Below are 15,695 nucleotides of genomic sequence, written 5' to 3'. Positions count from 1 at the left end.
AATATAATAGTGAGTCTTGGAGGTGTCAAAATGGGTTAAAACTTGTGGGCCAGCCCCAAAGCCCTATATTTGGCCTGAACCCATTAGGGCTTTTTCGTTGAAAGGCCTCTTTTAGCTTTAACCCTGAAAACCCTATAATTTAGCTGGCTGGGTTAGACTTGGCCCACGGGTCAAACTTTTCCCTTCATCAAAATTTTCATTATTTAAAAAATTAAAAAAATTATAAATTTAAATATTTATAAATATAATAAACTATAAACATAATTTAAGTAAAAATTGTTGTTAATTTGATAGAAAATATAAGAGAAAGTGAAATATGAAAGAAAGAAAAATGAAGGGTAAAAAGAAAATCAAAGAAAGAATAAGATAGAAACAATTATGAGCTCTCGAAGGTAAGAAAATATTATTATATTCTTAATTTACAGTACCACTTTTTTATCTAAGATATGTCCTTATATAGGACTCTGAACATAATTTGGGGAATAATTACAATCCAACACACCATTAGTGTGATGGTTGCAGAATACATCAAAGGTTATAAAAAACAAAGAGTCACATGTTATGAACCATGTAAAAGGTCATACATAATATATTACAACATTCTTCCTTGGATGTATTCTACGATTCAACACACTATTAGTGTGATGGTGTTATAGAATACATCAGAGGTGATGAAAAATAAAGAGTCACATGTTATGAACCATGTGAAAGGTCATCCATAATACATATGAAATGTCATCCATAATATTTTACAACACTCCCCTTGGATGTTTTCTACAATTCAACACACGATTAGTGTGATGGTTATAAAATACATCAAAGGTCATGAAAAACAAAGAGTCACGTCTTATGAATCATGTGACAGGTCATCCATAATTCATGTGAAATGTCACACATAATATTTTACAAGGCGGATGTATTCTACAATTCAACACTCTATTAGTGTGATAGTTATAGAATACATCAAATGTCATGAAAAATAAAGATTTGTGTTATGAACCATGTGAAAGGTCATCCATTATATTTTACAACAAAAATGAATTTTCCAGCAATGGTATGTTTTAACATAGAATTTCATCTGCCCATCAATAAAATTAATAGTTTGTAACGATAGTAGTCGAAAAAAATTAATAGTTTTACTTTCAAATATATAGTATACCAAGAGCAATTATTTAATACTGGTCTTAAGATCATTTTTTCATTGTTACTTTTAGTTTTCTACTAGAGTTGTTGTATTCAATTATGGCTCCTAGTGAGAAAATATTTATTTGATGGCATCCTTTAATAATGAATTTAGTAAATGTAGTAACTAATTTTTTTTTACTTAATATTAAATTTTGTTTACATTTTCACTTGTATATTTGTGTGCAAATATTATTTTACTAAAAAAATTATAATTAGTAGAAAATATGTTAAGAAAGTTTGAAATATTTATTTGATAAAATATTTTTTAATGTATAGAATATGATAAAAAAATTATGAAATTATAATTTTGAATGGCCCACGAACTGGCCCTAACTAATAGAATTTTTAACCTGTGTGGACCTTTATTATTGAGATTTATTTGACCCTAACTGAGTTAGGGCTTAACGAGACTGATTTATCCATTTTAAGAGCTCTTGCGGACGTATAAACTTACATACCAGACATTATAAAAGAAGAAAACTTATGACATATTTTTTAAATTGAAATTTTTTTTTTATGCTTGAGTCTATTATATTTTATTAAAAGTATTAGGCTACGTTTGACCTGACATAACTATGCCCCTGATAAGTTTTCTCACGTATTTAGAACCTATCTACGAGTCAAAAAAATCAGAGACAAGTAAGATTGCTTTTACCACCACGTCACCAAAATTTCAGTGTTAAATATCGTTTTTTTTTTCTTTTTTTTTTAAGCTAGATAGATTTTTGAGTAAACACATTTTTTGGTCCCTAACAACAAATACGATCCCCACTTTAGTCTCTTACAAAAATAAATTAGTCAGTCAGTCTCTAACAAATTCAAAATAGATCCATTTTAGTCCTTTTGAGGGACTAATATGGGTCTTTTTTGAATTTGTGAGGGACCACGATTTCAACTAAATGGGTCCACTTTGAATTTGTTAGAGACTAACTGGCTAATTTATTTTTGTAATGGACTAAAGTGAGGACCGTGTTTTTTGTTAGGGACCAAAAACGGTATTTACTCTAGATTTTTTATTGGAGATAAGTTATTCTATCTTTCTTTTTTTTTTTGCCTACCACTCTAAAAGACCATTAAATGAGAATCTTAATTAACATTTATTTTTCTCTCTTATTTTTAAATTCTGATTTAATGGTGTTGGAGAGTGATATATAAAAATAGACAGAAAAAAGATTAGTAAAATAACTTATCCCTTTCTATTGATATATATTTTGTGTATTCCTTTTTATATAAACAAAAAAAATTGTAAGTTTGATGTTTGTGTGTTTTGTATATCTTTTTAGGGAAAAGATAGTCTTATGTCACCCAAGAGAAGTTTCCTTTCCAGCTGATACATCGATTTGGGTGCATTGTTTTTTTTAATAAATGGCTGGGACCCATGCTTTGTTGTGTCTGTGATAGGAAAATATTTAATATGGTCCAGGACCACTGAATCTTTTGGTGCTCCCTCTCACATCATTACTTTTTTCTTTTCCTTTTTACTCCTGTTATTTTCCCCCTTTTTCAATTTTACCCTCTTATTTACACTACGAGACCAACTAAAAAATGGTGGTCCGGGTTCACTATAAATAATCTCGTATGATAGAAGATAAGATATCTTCTATTAAATGAGACTAATCAATCCCATCTTTTTATTACTCTTTGTTATTTTTATTAAAAATTAATATTTCCCCTGCAAACCGAAAATAAAATTATTTGGTCAACACGTGAGAAAAAATGAGGCCGTAAAAGAGAAGAGAGAGAAAAGTGATCCCACCCACTCCCTTCCCTTTTATTACTACCCAATGTATGAGCTCAGAAGTCACATGCTACTTTCTACTTGATATGTCTATTTTCTTAACCGGTTATCAGTCATTCCCGCAATCCGCAGATGCTAATATATTATCCACTCAATAATTATAAAATAGTGATAGCACTGAGAAAGTTCTATTTCATGGTTTTCGTAGGAAACAACATAAATTTAAAATGAATAATTAATTCTATCGCACAACAAAATTTGCAACAATCTAAGCAAGTTTTGACAGTCATGGGGAACAAGCTAACCATAATTGTCTACAAGCTTAAGACCCCAGCTCATATCCTCACAGTGCCTTACATGTGGAACAAGTGCACCTGTGTCAGTTCCTCTCTTAGCCTTGCAATCATAGAAGGGAGGAGCATGGAAACACGGCTCCATTGACATGGCACGTTGACAAGGAGGATCAGGGGCTGTTTCATTCTCAGGTTTGTAAAGTATCCATGGTTTTAAACCTCCAAGCCCCTGCGCCACATAGCCAAAAGTAGACCATGAGCTAGTGACCAACACATCAGTTAAACTCAAAAGATACATTTCTGCCCAAGCTTTTTGGTTGTGCATCTGCTTCTCTGTTTGTTGATATTCTTCATGGCTTGGCTGATAAATGCCAACAACTTCTCCTGTCACGGTAGGATATTCCCAATACATGTCTCTTACTTTTTCAAAATAACCAGTGCTTAAGGATGTCATCAGCACAGCTTTTGAATTTGGCTTTCCTGATGAACTAATAATATCCTGCTTCCGGTCAACATCAGGCAAAAGATTCTCCTTCAAAATACAAGCTAAGATCTGATCCAATACATGTTGAAATGGCCCAGTTCCAGTGTCAAACACTCTAATCTGGATGCCTACTCTTTCATCAACATTAGCTAAATAAGCTTGATAGTATCTGATAACAAGTCCCCATACTTTGTTCGTGGGGCGGAACAGATATCTACCTAAGAAATGGAAAACTGTTTCCTTGTTTGGAAAGAGTTCACTCAGTTCCCGCTCAAAAGATGGCATCAAGAATAGAGATGGGATAAAGTAATTATCTGTTCTCACCACTAACCAAGGTACTTTCTGGAGAAAATGTTGGTCTTCATCACAGAAGAAAAGCTTATCCTGATCATCATAGTCATGGGCTAGATGAAGGTAGATAAAAGGTGACACAGTGGCATTTGTAATTGATTTATTTTTCAGCATTTTTCCATAACATTGAGCAGATTTCTGATTAAAATTATTTAATTTACTGTTAAGAGGAAAATCAGGAGGAAGAAACCAGGACACATCTGGAAATGGTTCACAAAAGAGATCGATCATATCAACTCCAGGATCAACCAATAGAACACGGTTTGTGAGGAGAGCATAAAGAAATGCAGAAGCTAAGGTCAATATCCTATTTCCTAACCCACTATATGAAATCCATACTACATATTTACAAGTTGAGGACTCACTTAAATGACCAGACCTAAGATCTTTCACCATTTTTTCATAGGATTTAGTAGAAGGTCCACATTCTTTGTGGAGAGCTTCGTATTTTCTTAATCTAGAAATGAGGTAAGAAGAAGGATTTCCTGATAATCCTTTGCGATATGCGACTGAATGATACCTACTTAGACAAGATCTTTCATCAAACCCAGCTGTTAGAAGGCCACCGAGTAGTTTATCATTTAGCAACTCAATAGAATCAGAGGCATTACTGTTCAAACCTACAAGTCAGAGAAGATGAAATCCATTATTAGACCATGAATGGAGAGGAGGAAAAGCAAACATCTAAAACAAAAGGATACAGGAAAAATCAGACAAACAGAAAAAGCAACTTGGTATTATAAAGCTCCCGTTCTGCCCAAGATCCAAGGAAGGGTTATAATATGTAGTCTTATCTTGAATTTGCAAGAGGCTGATCACATGGATCAAACTTATGACCTCCGGATCACATGGCGACAACATTAACTGATGTGCCAAGGCTCCTCTTCGGATCACAAGTTCATGTTTTGATTTTTTTTTTTTTTCTTTTTGTTTATTTGGATTTTTTCCTTGTTGTTTATCTCAAAAAGAAGAAAACAAAAAATGCAAAATATGAAACACAAGTTGATTAAATGCTAGCAAAGAGAATCAATTGCCCAAATTGGAAAACTCGTGCCTAAAATAATAGCCATTCGTTCTCTCAGTTTTCACTTTTATTGTTATTATTTTTATTCTTTATTATTTTGTTGTTGTCATTTAAGTACCAAACTTAAGCCCTAGCTCTCATATTCATTCAATTATGCAATTGCAAATACTATATCAAACAAAACTAAGAGAAAACCAACAAATGCGTAAACAAGAGAGGACAGCACCCAAAAATCAACATCTTACTTCAGTAATAACCAACTCAGGTTGTACATTCGTCATTCATCAGTAACAAATCTAACTTAGCATCAACATGTTCATCGGCACTATGACCATTACATTACATTAAATAAAAAGATAGGGCCACACAGTTACTAGGATCTAAGTTTCAGAAAGTGTGTACCAAATTAAAATCACAAATTAAGACCGAATCAAAGAAAGTCCTGAAGTCAGATCCACAGATCAGAAAAGAAAAAACAGAGAAAGAAAGAAAGAAAGAAAACCTTGTTGAGTTTGTTTGAGTTGCAGAATAGAAGTTGTTGTTGTTGTTGGAGATGAATGGGGCACAGCATCGTGACGAAGAAGGAAGGAGAGTGAGAAAAGAAAGAGAGAAACAAGAAAGAAAGACATGAGGCGCGTCAAACTGAAAAAGGAGCTTTTCCTTATGGAAACTGAGGAGGATCGACTGTCCAAATCTGAGAAGCTTTCGTCGTCGTGATTCCTATGAAGCCTCTTCATGTGAACTGCACTGTCGTTTCACCTCCCAAACCCGCAATGGATTTGGTTGCGATGCTTTGCTCTTCCACCCAAACACGGTCTTATGCACTTGCTATAAGCCTGTAACAGTGTTCAAAAATTGGTGTGACGTGTTCACTTGAGGGTTTTCAGTTACTTTGTTTATTCGGTTTTATACATTAAAAAAATATTAAATATATATTTTATATGAAAAATATAAAAAAATTAAATCAATTTAAAATATACTTAACATAATTTATCTATCTAATTATGTCCACAGGTTAATATTAGATAAGCTAATCAAAGTATAAAAATATAAAACACATAATACAATAAAGTTAGTAGTAAAAAATTATATCATCAAACTTACATCATCTCATTTCACGTATCTACAATAACATGTGAAAGAATATTTCTTACCTAATAGAGAACGGCGGAGGAGAGGCGACAACTCGACGAATCAACAATAGAGAGAGAAGAACCAGCACGGCGAAGGAGAGAGAGAGAGAATGTCGAAGAGTATAGGAGGAACCACTACTACGGCAGAGGAGATCACCGGATCAAGAAGACTGCATCTAAGTCTCGGAGAGAAGAAAGTTTCAGATTTCAAATCTAGTTTAGATTTAGGCAACGCGAGTTTTTATTTTTCTTTGGACACCAAACAATATTTTTCGTGTGTAATTAAAAACAAAAATACAACAACCTCTTCTGATCCCTCTTACCCGGGAGTCACAGATTCAAGGAGAGTCAGGGGGTCAACTTGCATACAGAGTCTAACTACTAAGCTCAATCTTAAATACAAAAAAAGAAAGAAAAGAGGAGGGATCAATGATGGGATCTATCCCATAGTGGGGCGTAGGGCTGTGCATGGGTCAGGTCGGGTCAGGTTTTTGTGCCGACTCGACCCAACTTGGTTATTGTAGGTCAGGTATTTTGATCTGATCCGCTTTAATTTGATCCAAGTCAGGTCTGACTTGGTTTGGATTTTTTTAAACTAGTTCAGAACCGGGTCGGATCTGACCTGAATTGGTTTCTGAAGTGGGTCTGACTTGGTTCCTGAAGTAGGTCAAATCTGACCTAACCTGTTTTTGACTTGGTTTCGTCACAAAATTTCGTCGAAATTTTTACGTTGCAAACGAAAAAAATTTCGTCACAAAATTATTTTTTCGTCAGAATACTTTTTGTCAAAAAAGCGACGGAATTTTTTCTCTAATGCTATCGAAATTTAGTTTACGTCAAAAGTTTTGACGAAAATGATTTCCTCAATCAAATGTTTTAAACGAAAAAAGAATTCAGTCAAAAATTTTGACGGAATATTTTTCGTTCAAAATTTCGAATAGAATGAGTTCTGACGAAAATTTCGACGGAAATTGTTTTGAGGGATATGTTTCATTCGAAACTTTCGACGAAATTTAGATTCTCTAAAGAATTTTTGACAGAATGTTTTTTCCATCAAAATTTGTTATCGAAATATTTTTTGTCAAAAATTTTTACGAAAATTTTTGACAAAAATGTGTTCCGTTGAAAATTTTGATGGAAATATTTTTTATGAAAAAACTTGACAAAAATATTTAGTCAAAAAAATTCGATGGAAATGTGTTTCGCTAAAAATTTTGACGAAAATTTTTTTTTGTCAAAAAGTTTAACGAAAATGTTTTCGTCGAAAACTTTCGCCGAAATTTGAATTCTACAAAGAATTTTGATGAAATTTTTTTCCGTCAAAAAATTTCTATGGAAATGTGTTTCGTTGAAATTTTTGATGAATATGTTTTTTTGCGAAATATTTTGACAAAATTTAGATTCCGTAAAAAAGTTTGACAAAAAAAAAAAATTGCGAAGAATTTTGATGGAAATATTTTCTGTAAAATATTTTGACGTAATCGTTTACATTAAAACTTTTCTTTTAATGTAATTGTGATTTTTTTTTCTTTATTTCACATAATGGGTATAGGTCAAGTTTTGGGTCAATGGGTCATTATTAAAACAAGTCAGGTTTAAAAATGACTTAAATAAAAGTGGGTCAGTATTTAAACCAGTTAAAAAAAAATAGATATTTATGGGTCAAATTAAGGTCAGATCAAGGGCAGGGCAAGTGAACCAATTTTTTTACACACCCTTGAGATTTTAAATGACCAGGTTCAACAACATTTTGGAGATTCCTTCCATAATCAGAAAGACCACTCATCGCTACATTGAGTTTTCAATTATTGAAATGAGTAAGATACTGGTTAATAGTTTATGATTATTAGTATGGGGAAAAATATGAAAGTAAAATGGCTTTGAAGGCCGTAGCATGTCAGAAGGAGAAACAAAATTTTTCTTATGCGGAATCACACATGCAATCAAGAATCATGCTTTATGACAGTATGGTATGATGTTACCTTTGTTTGTGAGTTCAAAACTCCAAGACGATCAGTGTTAGGTTTGAAGGGTTCAAACCCTCTAACGTTGATCCACACCACCCACGTCAAGATGCAAGAACTCTTCTTGTCAAGCCACCAATTGACCACCACAAAGAGGCTTGCTATGCGCTCAATAGGTGAAGAAGAAGGCTAGGTAAAATGTGTTTAGAAGAGTGAAGTCTTCAGCATGAAAACTTCACAAGAGTGGGGAATGGATTGGAGTAGAATTGGCTAGGTCTTTTTCTGAAAACCTTAAGGAGAACTTACCCCTAGTATGCGCACAAGAGAGTGAGAGAGTTAGTGTATCAAATCAAAATTTTTACTTTACTTATAATGAAAGTGGCGCACAAGTGAGTGAGACAAAGGTGGAGTTGTTGCAATTCAAAAATCCCAACAACCTCCTCTTTGAATCCTCATAAGACTAGGTCTTTATCTAGTCAAAATTCTGAACCAATGGTCATCATATGACCACCAATTCATGCGCCCCTATTCAGCCCAAAAAGGGTCCGATACATTTGAGCTGTTGCATTCAAGTTTAAACCAACTAGCTCATTGATTCTCTCAACAACCAAATCTGATTGGAGATTGTTGGTTTGACAAGATATGACAATCATCTCGCACCAAAATGGCGCCCCAAATCAGCCCTTGGAGATATCCATAGATCTTCTCTTGATACAAGAGATTTGTTCCAACAAGATCTCATCTTATCCTTTTGTTATGAAACAACTTTTCATAGCCAATTCAAATTCGAATTCAAACATTTAAATTCAAACGTTCAAACATTTAAATTCTAAATTCAAATTCAAATTTCAAATTCAAATTTCAAATTCAAATTCAAATTTCAAATTCAAAATTCAAAATTCAAATTCAAAATTCAAAATTCAAATTTTAAAATTCAAATTTTAAATTTCAAATTCAAAATTCGAATTTCAAAATTCAAATTCAAATTTCAAATTCAAAAATTAAAATTTAAATATTTGATAATTAATTTAACTAATTAAATTAATTAGTAATGTCTTGGACCATCCAAGCCCATTAACAATACCATGCGCCCTCTCCCTCTTAGGTGGGCTTCCAAACTTTATCTTGGGCTAACAACCATTATTAGGCCCAATACCTTTAATGCTATATCATCATGACATTAAGGTGTTAGTGTGTGACCCATTAGGTTCAACATAGCCATTGACATAAATGGGCTCGGGCCCAACAAGCCCACAACCCATTTAATGACAACACAAAGCACTAGCAATGCTTTGTTGCCCCAGAGCTAGTTAGATTAATGACTTGATCATCCTATTACACATATTTGGTTGCCATATGTATTTTTTTTCGTCTCGGTTACCTTCCCATAAAACCTAGGGTAAGGAAGCATATCAACCCTTGCGGTTTAGGGTAAGCTTTATTCGAAATAGGGAATCTTCAATTTACTGACTCTAAAGGCAGATCATCTCATGATCTCTTTCACTATGCATAGATTCTCCGGTTTACAGATAACCTAATCTCTCACAGAGATTTGATGAATTCCTTCAGCTCATCACCCTAGCCCTGTGCTCTTTCAGGACAAGTCCAACAGTATACCTATGAGTCTCCATGTTTCAGGCAGACGAGGTATACAGTCAAAGCATGCCTTCTAGAACACAGTCTAGGTAATAACTTCTGGTCTAAGGAAAGACATACCCCAAATATAAAGAGACTACTCTAATGATACTCTCTGTGAGATTTCCTTATAGAGTCTCTTTTGTGGGTCTGTTCAGTGCGAGCTATACCCTTATAGATCCACCCACGACTTTAGCTAAGACATCTCCATATCTGTAGCTCATGAGGTCTTTACCTTGCATCCGAATACAAGTAGATAAGTCGTGCTAGTCTTACCCGAGATCACTGATCCCCATTCTCAGTGTCTCTAGACTAGGAACATAAAATTAGGAATAAATATCTAGTATCCTTGAATCCTCATGATCGTGATCTCATCACAGATACTCAAGAGATACCTATTTTATTCCAAGGGGTTTATCCAGTTACTCATATAAAATATTAACAGTAATATTGAGATAAAATATGATACAGGATAAATAGTGATTTTATTTATTTGCGACAATACAAAGGTCCACATATGTCCTAATCTAATTAAAAGATTGTCTCTAGGACATCCATATACTAACAAAATATATTAGTATAATTTCCAGCTTAATTTGTAATAATTAAATATATTTTAAATTATGGAAAAATATTTTTGTTAACTTTTTTCTGTCACACTGACATAAAAATGAATGAATCTCATTATAATGAGAAAAAAGAGAAAAAAAAATAAATGAGATATAATAAAACCGACTCATTCTCATGTGAGTGTGGCAGAAAAAAAATTATTCAGCAAAAATATTAAACCTTTTAAATTATATATTGTTTAATAAATAATAAATTAATATATTTAGTAATTGAGTAATAGGATAACATGTAAATTTTATAACATTTAATAATTATATATACAAATAGGGACAAGATCCTTTGACATTAAATCTTAACCATTATTTCGTGAATCTAATGATTATATTTTATTGGGTCACACTTATTAATTAATTATTAATTTTTAATAAATTATAATTGTTAGATTGATAAAAATCAACGATTAATTTAACACCTACACCGATGTCAAAGCAACATATCTCATAAAAATGTTTAAACATAATATGATATTCAAAACGACGCCGTAAAATCTTTATTATCGTATATGTCTATTTTATTTTATTTTTTATACAAAAAAGGTTTCAAACCGATTTAATTGGTTTTGCATCAGTTTGACTGATTCTATTAATGATTTTTTGTACATCCAATCTTTTAGGTCATATAAATCGGACACATTATAGGTTCAGTGGTATTTTAGTGGAACTGGTTGGTTTTATTAACATATCAGTATATCACCGTCAGATCTGTCTTTTAAATTTTTGTCATGAAGTCCTTTAACAGATTATCATGTAACCACATTAGTTCTCCAAAAGATGTTAACCTTGCGCAGATCCATCCTATAGACTATGAAAAAGTGGTTTTGATGTAAGGGAAATCATACTCTATCATTAAATGTGTGTTATTTCAACTATGTAGACTATCTCGGTCTTTTAACCATAATTGTAATGTTATAACTGTCGTAATTTATATCCAATACTACAGAACAACAATATTTTCTTGCTTTCAGGCCACCTAAGAATTTTCTACAACGCACCCACACAATTTGGGTGGTGACACCTCTAAAAGCAAAGCAATATTGCCATAAACACCATACGTCCATACCAAACATAGAAAAATGGGTAAAACAATCATGTTCAGTTCTCAATATAATTTGATTGACCCAAATTTTTAACTTTCATTTTTACCCCCTACCGTACTGACCTTTACATCTGAAGGTTACTTCTGGTTTGTGAGATATATGTTAGTACCACTTTTGTTGTTGGAATGTCTCTGAGTTTGTTTCCATTCAGCTTTTTTTTTTTTTCCCAACTAAAGATGAGATGGGATGAGAAAAAAAAAACCTAAGCAGCTCTGTTGAATTTTGCTTGTACAATTAAACAAGCCTTTAAGGATGTTATGAGAGGCTAGAAGGCCTTGGCAAGTAACTATAAACTTTAATGCTTCTGATCAAATGCTCAAGAACATCATATATCAATCATTAAAGAATGATTATTATCTGCAGTCACAAATTTACTAACCCCACTTCCCACCTCAATTGAGCTGCAGCCAGGAGCTCTTGATTGTTTTATCTTATTCCTAACAATCATCTTCTTATTCCACATGCCTTTATCGGCATAAATATTAGACATGGCAACACTATCACCCACATAGCCAGGGTCCAACTTGAGCAGCTTATGCCAAACTTCTGCAGCTAGCTCTAATTCACCATGGAGGCTGCATCCCCCCAACAAGGTTCGCCAAATCACCATATTTGGAGGCACTGGCATCTCCATAATGAATTCATAGGCTTCTTTCAAATGCCCACCTCTGCATAAAAGATCCACCATACAACCAAAGTGAGGCTCTCTAGGCTGTATACCATAATCTTTAGTCATACTTCTAAAATGGCGCTTTCCTTCCTCAACCAACCCTGCATGGCTACAGGCCATCAAAACTCCTATGAACGTTACATCATTAGGAACGATCATATAGGTGCAGGAACTCCAGCTTTTCTTGTCCCTCTTTATGTTCATTTCTGAAAAAAGTTGAAGAGCTTCATGTGCTTGCCCATGCCGTGCATGCCCCACAATCATAGACGTCCAAGTTGTGACATCTTTGTTTCTTGTGCTATCAAACAACTTCCTGGCAGTTACGATATCCCCGCATTTAGCATACATATTTATGAGAGCATTATTCAAACACAAATCTATGTTCATCCCTTGTTTACACCGAATAAAAGCATGGATCCCTTCACCCATTTCAAGTGCCCCAATATCAGCACAAGCAGTTAGAGCAACAGTTACAGTGACTTGATCAGGCTCCACATTGTTCATCTGCATCAGTCTAAACAGTTGTAAAGCTTTGCATGGTTTGTGATTCTCAACATAGGCAGAAATCAAAGATGTCCAACATATGATGTTCTTAGATGGTATTTCGTCGAACACTTGGTGTGCGTCACCCAGGTTCCCCCGTTCAGCATACATTTTGAGAAGGGATGTTTGGAGTTGAACTATGGCTTCGTATCCAAATTTTATTATAAGGGCATGCAATTGTTTTCCTTGCATGGAGGAATGTATCCGATTGCAGGCTTTAATGGCAAACAGGAAAGAAAAGCTATCAATGGAGTTGAAAGTGGCTCTTTTTCTAAGGAAGGATCTGAATAGTTTAACCACTTTGGTGTGGTTGTTGCATTCAAGGTACTTCCTGAGGGTTTGGTTTGGCTTTGGTGGTTTGAGGCTAATGTGGAACTGAGCTTTTCGATGCCACATGGACATGGGGGCATCAACCAATTTGTTCGCACTCTTTTGAAGCAAAGTGTTGAACCATTTGAATTGGGTCATGAATGATCAGTGTCATAAATTCAAGTTCATCAATGATATGTAGTTAATTAACGAGTCAACACCCTTTACACACTCTGTTGGGCAACGATTGTTAACAATCCAATTGCTAATCGGCTTCAATCAGCCACTTGGTTTTGATATCTTTTCATTTTTTAGACTTTATACACGTGGCAAACTCGAGTTTCTGGGAGAATTCATGAATTTAGTTTCGTGACACTTTTGAACATTCATTACCCAATATTTGTGGTTTTTTTTTCCACACTTATAACCTTTTACTAATAATTAATTATCAAATTGATTTTCATTATAAACTATTTTAAAAATTTAACCCCCTCAAAAAACAAAACATCAATCTGCCCATGTTTGACCGTTGACCGCCAAGCCTACCCGAATACACCCCTCCCTACTCGGGTATTTTTTGAAATTTTTTGTATACCCGGATAGGGAGAGGTATACCCGGATATTTTTCTTAATTTTTTGAATTATTTACCCGGGTAAGAATGAGTGTACCCGGTTAAATCTTCTTCTTATTAACCCACAATGATTCAAACACATATTGTGCCAATGCCTGCGGTTCCTCGAAAGCATTTTTAGATAAGTTAATTAGGTAGATGCTTAGTAAAAAAAAAAAGTAAAGAAATGAACACTAACGTTGTTCATGGAAACCATAAAGAACGAGAAACAGAGAACGCGTGGCAAGTAATTAAGTAATGACTCACTAATCACTAAAATAAAGAACATTTACCTGGGTACACTCATCCCTACCCGGGTAAATAATTCAAGCAATCAAGAACAATACCCGGATACACTCCTCCCTACCCGGGTATACAAAAAATTTCAAAAAATACCTGGGTAGGGAGGGGTGTACCCGGGTAGGCTTGGTGGTCAACGGTCAAACAGGGGCAGATTGATGTTATATTTTTTGAGGGGGTTAAATTTTTGAAATAGTTTATAATGAAGGTCAATTTAGTAATTATTTATTAGTAAAGGGTTATAAGGGTCAAAAGTCCAATATTTGTATTTTGGAGTCGTAAAAGTGCAAATTATTACTTTAAAATTTATATAAAAAAACAAAAACAAAAACAAAAAATGTAAGAAGGCTTAAAACTGGTGTTATCCTCAAATTGAAACGTTTGTTCATAAATTCTTCCCAATAAAATACAGCCACTATGAGATAAAAGTTGGTATCTACATACTCTTGTTCATTTCATTGAAATGTTGTCAATAAATAGGTTCAGAATTAGAAATTATAAATAAATTTGAATTTGCGACAATCTATAACCAACTCATAAAATTACAACTTCTAACAAAACGTAATGAGCTCCTATTAAATATAAAACGCAATCAACTTCTATTACATTAAATTCAAAATTCAAAATGCACAAATCCTATCTACTCTAAATTGTATTAACTCTAAATTGTATTAAATCCTAAATCAAAACGTAATACTCTAAATTAAATTCAAAATATTTGCTCTAAATTATATTAAATTTTAAATGAAAACGTAATACTCTAAGATTAAATTCTAAATTCTAAATTCAAAATATGTAACAGCAGCATAACCTCCAATACTCCCCATCAAGTTAGAGCATGTAAGAATGAAATGCCCAACTTGGGAAGAAAACCATGGAACGCTGAGTGTCCAAGAACCTTTGTGAACAAATATGCCAGCTGAGACTGAGAACGAACATGTGCTATAGCAATATGACCCGCGGAAATATGATCCCTAACAAAATGACAATCAAGCTCAATGTATTTAGTTTGCTCGTGAAATATTGGATTAGCAGCAATGTGAAGTGCTGCTTGATTATCACATAAGAGATCCATAGGACCAGAATGATTAACTCCAAGGCTCATGAGAAATCCTTTAAGCCAAATCAACTCTGAAGTAACCGCAGCCATGGCCCTGTATTCAGCCTCTGCTGAAGAATGAGCCACGGTGACTTGTTTCTTTGTTCTCCAAGATGGGAGAGTGACCAAGCATGACAAAATAACCTATAACAGATCGCCGTGTAAGGGGACATGATGCCCAGTCTAAATCACAATAACCATGTAACTTTAAATCACTAATAAAAGGCAGCAAAACACCCTGCCCATGACTCTTTTTTATATAACGCAGAACACGAGTAACCTCATGAAAATGTGTCTCACGTGGTGCCTACATGAACTATGATAAAACATGAACTGCATAGCTCATATCCTGCATCAACAGCGGCTAAAAATGCTCGATTTATAAGTGTAGGAAATCTTATATTTATGCGGAAGCGGTTTAGGACCTAGTACATTGGTATGCTGACCGAATCATCCTTGTTTCACAATTACCTCTCGGTGCGCAGGTCTCGTGTAGAATCTTCCCTTGTAGGATTCCTCTTCACGAACAGCTCACCTCAGCGCCGCAGCACGAACAACCTCCTTGAAGCTGGACTGTGGCAGATCTTCCAAACTATCTCTCGAGGAGGAAGGGGAAGTGTGTGGGCACTG

General features: G+C 34.1%; 2 protein-coding genes across 2 annotated transcripts; both read right to left on the bottom strand.

The window, feature by feature from the left end:
• Positions 1-3,158: 3,158 nt before the first annotated feature.
• On the bottom strand, positions 3,159-5,825 carry LOC133315375 (galactoside 2-alpha-L-fucosyltransferase-like). The gene is made up of 2 exons (XM_061516980.1): positions 5,578-5,825; positions 3,159-4,671 (listed from the first exon to the last, which is right to left on the bottom strand). Exons 1-2 carry the CDS (start codon positions 5,810-5,812, stop codon positions 3,224-3,226), a joined length of 1,683 nt encoding a protein of 560 aa, XP_061372964.1. The 5' UTR covers positions 5,813-5,825; the 3' UTR covers positions 3,159-3,223.
• Positions 5,826-11,858: 6,033 nt separating this feature from the next.
• Positions 11,859-13,214, bottom strand: LOC133315371 (putative pentatricopeptide repeat-containing protein At1g74400). Its single transcript, XM_061516973.1, has one exon. The coding sequence runs from the start codon at positions 13,212-13,214 to the stop codon at positions 11,859-11,861; it is 1,356 nt and encodes a 451-aa protein (XP_061372957.1).
• Between the last annotated feature and the right edge of the window lie 2,481 nt (positions 13,215-15,695).

The sequence above is a fragment of the Gastrolobium bilobum genome, unplaced genomic scaffold (genome assembly GCF_033153095.1).
Source record: "Gastrolobium bilobum isolate Gb01-03AN ecotype WA unplaced genomic scaffold, APGP_CSIRO_Gbil_v1 utg11851, whole genome shotgun sequence".
NCBI classification, from domain to species: Eukaryota; Viridiplantae; Streptophyta; class Magnoliopsida; order Fabales; family Fabaceae; genus Gastrolobium; species Gastrolobium bilobum.
The sequence above is the reverse complement of the archived record's forward strand: the minus strand, read 5'-3'. Positions and strand labels throughout refer to the sequence as shown.

Excerpts from the sequence above, each read along its gene's own strand:
- LOC133315371 (XM_061516973.1), bottom strand. The coding sequence starts at position 13,214 with ATGACCCAATTCAAATGGTTCAACACTTTGCTTCAAAAGAGTGCGAAC.
- LOC133315375 (XM_061516980.1), bottom strand. The coding sequence starts at position 5,812 with ATGAAGAGGCTTCATAGGAATCACGACGACGAAAGCTTCTCAGATTTG. Across the intron at positions 4,672-5,577 it reads ACTCAAACAAACTCAACAAG|GTTTGAACAGTAATGCCTCT; the intron begins GTTTTCTTTCTT and ends TCTGACTTGTAG.